This window comes from Phyllostomus discolor, chromosome 6 (assembly GCF_004126475.2).
Source record: "Phyllostomus discolor isolate MPI-MPIP mPhyDis1 chromosome 6, mPhyDis1.pri.v3, whole genome shotgun sequence".
In the NCBI taxonomy this organism is placed as follows: Eukaryota; Metazoa; Chordata; class Mammalia; order Chiroptera; family Phyllostomidae; genus Phyllostomus; species Phyllostomus discolor.
This window is the reverse complement of record NC_040908.2, coordinates 119,699,901-119,706,521: the sequence shown is the minus strand read 5'-3', so window position 1 is coordinate 119,706,521 and position 6,621 is coordinate 119,699,901. Positions and strand designations below refer to the sequence as shown.

Here is a 6,621-nt window from a genome sequence, read left to right as displayed (position 1 = left end):
AGGCATGACAATGCCAGCAAGATCAGCTACAGTGAAGGTTCAGTAAGATGTTCTGGGTAAAAAAGTACTTTGAAAACTGTGAAGTGCTATGAAGATTTCCATTGCCATCACTACCACCACAGTCCAGAGAGGTGACCCCCTGGATGTCTTCCACTCTGTGATTTTTCACCCTCAAGGCTGTCTCTTGGCTGGAGGCAGGGGAACTGGCTGATGAGAAGTTTCCCAAAGGCCTGGCCAGCCTGTACCATGCTTGCTTACCAAGGCCATGGAGAAAACTAGGATATGATCCTGACCTCATCCACTTTATTTCTGGAGGAGATTTGGAGGTGGACCCTGAAAGGTGACAAAAGGAGGGTGGGTGTTCAACCAGGGGGAACATGCAGCACCGAGTGCATGGTATGCTCTGGGCAGGGGCCAGGCCAGGGGAGGGGAGGGAGCTGGTCAGGCAGGTTGTAGGTATGTGATGAGGAGCATCAATTGTTAGGCTACAAAATAAACTTTGCTCTGAGGAACAGGGCTGGGTACTGTAAGATCAGGGTTTGGAAAGATGACTCTAGTAGAATGTGGGAGATTGATTAGGACAGGGAAATTAGAGTCCTAGAAGAGTAAGGAGACAGTGCAAGGGTCTAGGAGAAATGAGGAGGAGGCTCTGAATTGAAGAGTGGAAGGAGGAGGAGATAGGAACGTGAAGGACCAGACAGTTTCCACAGGCTGTAGGGAGGGAGGGAGGGAGGGAGGGAGGAAGGGAGGGAGAGAGGGAGAGGAAGATGGAGGGGGAAGGAGGAGAGTCAGGGACAGGCCTGACTCCAATGAGACTGGGAGCTCTCAGAACAGGGGCCTGGGAGGGGCAGGTTTCCAGGCCAGTGATGAACTCCTTGCTAAGCCAGGGGTGCCTGGGGGACCCCCAGGAACAGGTGGACATCAGGAGGCAGTCTGAACTATAGCAGAATCCAGGGGTCACCAGCTGGGGTTCAGGCTCTTCCTGTTGTGGGAGGGAAATCTGAGATTTGAGGAAGAAAATGACATACTAAGGCCACTCAGGTGGTCATCGGTAGAAAGGACCTGGAACCCAAAGGTGCCTAGCTTAGTACTGAACTCTGTACTCAATCCCATGACCTGGGGACTGTGGACAGATGACTAAGACCTCAAACTAGACCTTGGAGACAATTAAGCCCCATTGTTCAGGATGTGAATTCTGTGGCTGTTGTGAATGTCTAGGTTAAATCCTGGTTCTGCCTTTTACCAACTGTGTAACCTTGGGCAAGTCTCCCAACCTCTATGTGCCTCGGCTTCCTTATGTGTAAACTGGTGCTTATAATGGGTAGTTGGGAACGTTAACTGAGTTAATGCAATGACATGTAATGAATGTCTGTCCTAATTATCATATCCATTTTACAGGTGAGGGAACTGAGGCTTAGAAAAATGAACTAACTGCCCAAGGCCACACAGCTAGTTGTTGGCACAGCTCAGGCCTATGTGACTCCAGAGATTGCATTGGTTTGCTTATGGTGAAGTCCCTTCCTTCATGGTTATTTCTGGAAGATGGTTGGTAGTTTTAACCTGAGAGACAGCAGTACCCAACTTAAGGACCCTCAGGGAGACCCTGTGGCCCTCTATGCTCCCTGTCTGGGCCCACCTCTGATTCTGACACTGAGGCACAATAGACAGGCACTAGGAAAATTCCTTGGCAAGTAGAATGAGGGAAATTGAGACAAAAATAATTAAAGGAAGCCAAATATATTAAGTAATTTACAGTCAGCTAGTGAATCACAAGGTCTTATTTTCCCTAACCAAGGACACTTAGGAGCAAATGATTTTCACATTCCAGACTGTGCCAGGGCAGACCCATCTTGGTCCTGGTCCCTCTTCAATGATGTTCTCTAAAGACAAAACTGGGAATGACCAGGGAATGACCACGAGTCCTCTATACATTCATTTTGATGAATCAACATACTGAAGGGCACACCTGGGAGACTAATGCATATTCTGTTAAGTCCCTCCCCTGAGACCTCCCCTAGGATTCCTGCCTACAGAAGAGGAAAGCCTCATGGCAAAGGGCCTAGCATGGGCTCTCTCTGGAGCATGCCCGTTCCTTTTCTCAGGCATGAACTTTTCACTTTCTCCTAAGCTCTAAGCGTTCCCAGGAGACTTGTAACTAGGGGAGCAGTGGGCAGTGGCAGCTCGTCCCGGGCTCACCCACTGAACTAGTCTCCAAGACCTCCTTTTCCTCTGACTTTCCAATGAGCTAAAAGTAGCCCCACCTTGGCTTATTTCTGTCACTGTGACTCTTACTTCTTGGTGAATTCATGCAGCCTAGCATGGCTCACTTTTCCTATAACATTTATAGAGAGCCAAAGCAACCCCACGTCCTATTGTTTCTGCTATCATAAGCCCTTGCTTTGTTTCACTCCCCCCAGCTTTAATAAACATACTTTCAAAATCACCTGGATGAGTTGTGAAATCTTTCCTGCACAAAGTCAAGAACCCACATGCTACAGGCTGGCCTGAGGCAGACCAGCTCCAGGCCTGGTCCCTGGCCTCTAACAAGACTGCTATGAAGCCTGTTGGCTGGACAGATCCAATCCTGCCCTTGCCAGAGACTAGACCTTCTCTGTGTAGGACCTCAAGCCTGGTCTCTCACTTCCTGTAGGAAGACACATCTGTGTCCTACCCTGAGGACAAAAAAGAAAAAAAAGAAGGGAGGAAAATTTAAATAAGGACAGCACCACTTGGGTGGTCAGAGAATTTTAGACATGAGTGCCAGGAACAGTCAGAGTGAGCGAATCTAGGAAAATGGTGTGCAGAGAGGAGGGAGTGGTTGTGTTGGGGGTAGAACATGAGAAGAAAGTTAAGCAAAATGCAAGCTGCCAATCCTCTGAATAACAACACTGATGAAAACAAGTTAGCTTGTTCCAGCCCCTCCCAACAGAGTTAGAACAGCGGCATGCTGGGGGTCCTCTGCTAGCCCAGCCTTGCTACTGGGCCGAATTCTCCTTGCCCGTGCCCTTCTCACTGGAGCATCTGCAGAGGGCTGGCCTGGCTGAGAAGCAGCTCCCCATGCTCACTCTGCTTCCTATCTTCCCGGTCTCAACCAGGAGAGGAAGTGACTCATCTTCCCAGATGCAGCATGCCGCACACTGCCCCAGCAGCTGTCCCAAACTCTGCTCAGTCACAGAAATGAATCCAGGCAGTAACGGCCTTTGGCTTTATTCCCCCTCCACCCCACTGGCAAATAGATTGCTTTAATTCTCTCACTAGATGAAACTCAAGCCTTCCATTTTTACATGGGGTAAACTGTACCTCCAGTAGGCGGTGATACGGAGAGATTTTTGCCACACAGCCTAGTTTCCATTCAGTCAGTCAACTGTTTCTAGCTGTCCCAGTTGAGACAGATGTGTTTATAGAACTGGCTGTGCTGAACCTTCTTTGCAAGCATGTTTAGATCTGCAATGCACTTGGCAATTGTCTCCTTTTCTTGCTGTCAGAGATGCTCTGCACCACATGCTTCTCCGCCCATTTTATCATGTGCTCTTGTTTCTTTTGACACATCGTATTCTGAACAGAGATATGATGGCCCAGGTGATTCTTTGCCTCCAAGGCCATAGCAATGTTATTCCTCTGGACATCGAAAAGGTAATGGCATTTTTGAACCAGTGCCTGCTGGAACTTCTCCAGATCAGTTGTATCCTGGATGTTTTTGATGGAAACCTGTTTTGCCTCCTCTAGTTGGGCAACTTTTGCTCATTGAGTTTATCAGCAAATTCCCCAGTAGAGGCACCATATTTTTTAATTACATAGATGATCAACCCTATTGTTGATATGGCAGAGATGGTCTCTGGATTAATCACGTATATTTCTTTGGATGGAAAATATAAGATAAGTTCAGTTCTGAGCACATAGGGCCCTGTTATACCTGTTTTAGAATAAAGAAACTGGAGAAATTCCACAGGAATCAGCCCATGACAAAATTTTCCTCTGTATGCAGGAAGAGGTGGCACAGGGGCAAGACGTGGCTGTCCGGTGTGAAAGATCCTTGTGGCCTGCAGCTCCCCTGGACCAAGGAGGATTGCACTCTTCAGAGAGGGGGCCACTGTGGTGGCAGCAGAAAGTACCACCGAGACAGCATGGTCAGCGAGGGTCCACTCAGCAGTCTTGGAGTCCCAGTGACATGGACAGGACTGGCCTTTGGATTTCTATAGATAACCCAGGCATGCTGCTGTGCCTCTGTTCCAGAGCAGCTGGAGAAAGAGAAAAAATTATAGTAGCATTTTTTTGAGAACCTACTTACCTATCAGGCACTGTACCAAGCAAGTCCATTTATTAGCCCCATCCTCCAGATGAGAAGACAGAGACATGAAGAATTAAGTAACACGTAGGGATGGAGTTTCAGTTTGGGAAGACGAAAGAGCTCTGGAGAGGGATGGTGGAGATGGCTGCACACCAGTGTGAATGGACTGGACACGACTGAACTGTGTCCCCTTAAGATGTTAAAATGGTAACTTTGATGTTATGGTTATTTGCCACCACCACAAAACCTACAAAGAACTAAGTAGCGTAGCTCCCAGGTGGAGAAGCCAGGAGATACACACACAAGGTCCTACTCCAAAGTCTTGTTCTTGACCACCCACTGTCTCATCTCACTTGCAGATGAAGATATGACATTGGCAGAAGGCAGACAGAGAGACAAGGGCACCCAGTCCCAGGCTGAGGAAGATGGGTTTACGCTGAGGGCTGGGGTGGGGGGCAGGGACACGGTTGTACTCAGGGAGGAAGGGCATGGTCAGATTTAGGGATCGGAAAGTTTCTTCTGGTTCCCAGGGAGATGGGCTGGAGGGTGACATAGGAGGTGAAGAGGAGGTGGGGTGGAGGTGGGGCACAGCCCTGCTGAGGGGAGACCAGGGCGGTGACAGCAGTGGGAAGAAGTGGGACTGTTTGAGAGACTTGTGAAGTGGAATACTCTACGTGGGATGGGCAGGGAGAGGGAGGAGCAGGCAGCACCTGTCCTCACAGGGCTTCGTGTAGCCTATGCATTATAGTGTCCTCTGACAGCATAGTCCTTCCAGCCCCCTTGCCCTGTATGTCATCTTGCAGAAAATGCCTGGGGCGCAGACCTCTCCTCTGGCCCCCAGGGGGCAGTGTTGCAAAGTCTTTGGGTGGTTGGGGCTCTTCCTCACCCGAAGCCGGGGGCAAATGCTTGCTCCCCGTCTCCTCTTCCGGCCTCCCAGCATCCCCTCCCAGGAGCCTAATTATTAATAACTGTAATCCCTCATGTCCCACAGTTGACACTTTACAAAGCCATGGTACATCCGATATCTCACAGGGTCCTTTTCAAAAGGCAGGGATGGAGCAGAATGAGATGTTTCCTTTATCCCCTGCCCCCCAACCGTTTTATAATAAGGAAACTGAGGACCAGGCCGGAAATGGAACCTGGCCAATGCCAGTGTATTGGTGGCAGAGCTGGGGCTGGGGGCCACGGGCCAGCCCATGCCCAGTCAGGACCGAGTTAGAGGGCCAGGCCCCATTGCACCCACAGGACAGTGGCTGCTAACAATGGCCTGCTAATACCCTGCCTGCCTGCTGAACCCCAGCCTTGTCCTTGAGCTCCCTCCCGTCTCAGGGGGCCTGTCCCTGTGATTTACTCAGACCAACCAAGCACACCCCTGATTTACTTCTCCCTCATGCTGTGCCTCCAGAATTACAAGTCATCACCATTACCATCATCACCATATTAATAATGGGTTATATCTGCTCAGCTCTCAGAACTTAGCAAGGACTAATCCATTCATCAGCTCATCGGAGCCTAGTGACAGCCCTGGGAAGGTATTTCACAGACAAGGGTATTGAGGGTCAGAAAGGGCTAGTACCCAGCCCCAGGTCACCCAGCCAGGCCTCGGGGGAGTTTACAGTTGCCGGGGAGAGAGAAGCTGTGCACATGCCCAGCTGAAGATAGGACAAGGTGGTGGGATTTAGTGTAGCTCTGCCAGGAGGTCCCCTGTCATCTTACAGGTGGGAAACTGAGTCCCAGAGATCTTCTTACTGTGTTAGGATTGAGCTGTCTGATGCCCAAGCTCACGTTCTTTCTGAGGCATAGGACTGCCACTTTCAGAGAGGTGTGCAGAGACCCTAGCACGGTATACATTCTCCCTGGGCTGGGGAGAGAGGCTGGTGGCCAGTGGAGGCAGCTGGACCCAGGGGAAGGCTGCTGTTGGGGCAAAAAGGGCTTCCTGGGGAGGAACCTCCGGGAGGGGTTTGAGCTGTAGACAGAGCACGCGGCATGAGCTGTGCAGTGCCGGGGCGCTGAGCCAAGGTGGTGGGGCTGAGGGGCCACCCATGTGCCGGCCAAGCTGAGCTTCTCCTCACAGGGTTGGGAAATCTTCTAGGTTCTGATCCAAGAGGTGCACCAATAAAGAGGAGGAAAGTCCTGAATTTTTGGCAGGATGGGGTCTGTTTCTCACCCACCAGAGGGGAAACTGAAACCTAAGGAAATATAGTCATGACACACACAGCAGAGCCTGCCTCTTTTCAGGCCTCAGTCTCCCAATCCGAAAAACGGACCATTTGAGTTAAATGAGCTTCAAGTTCCTTCCTGCTCTGTCTGACCTTCTGAACGTCATGCGTCAT

The 6,621-nt window shown here is 50.3% G+C and overlaps 1 protein-coding gene across 1 annotated transcript; it reads right to left on the bottom strand.

Annotated features, from left to right (window-relative positions):
* Positions 1–3,335: 3,335 nt before the first annotated feature.
* Positions 3,336–6,621, bottom strand: LOC114498859 (ATP synthase F(0) complex subunit B1, mitochondrial-like). Its single transcript, XM_036029990.1, is given in 4 exon segments — positions 3,336–3,483; positions 3,486–3,734; positions 3,737–4,193; positions 6,601–6,621. Coding segments are annotated over 4 exon segments (840 nt in total). The 3' UTR covers positions 3,336–3,370.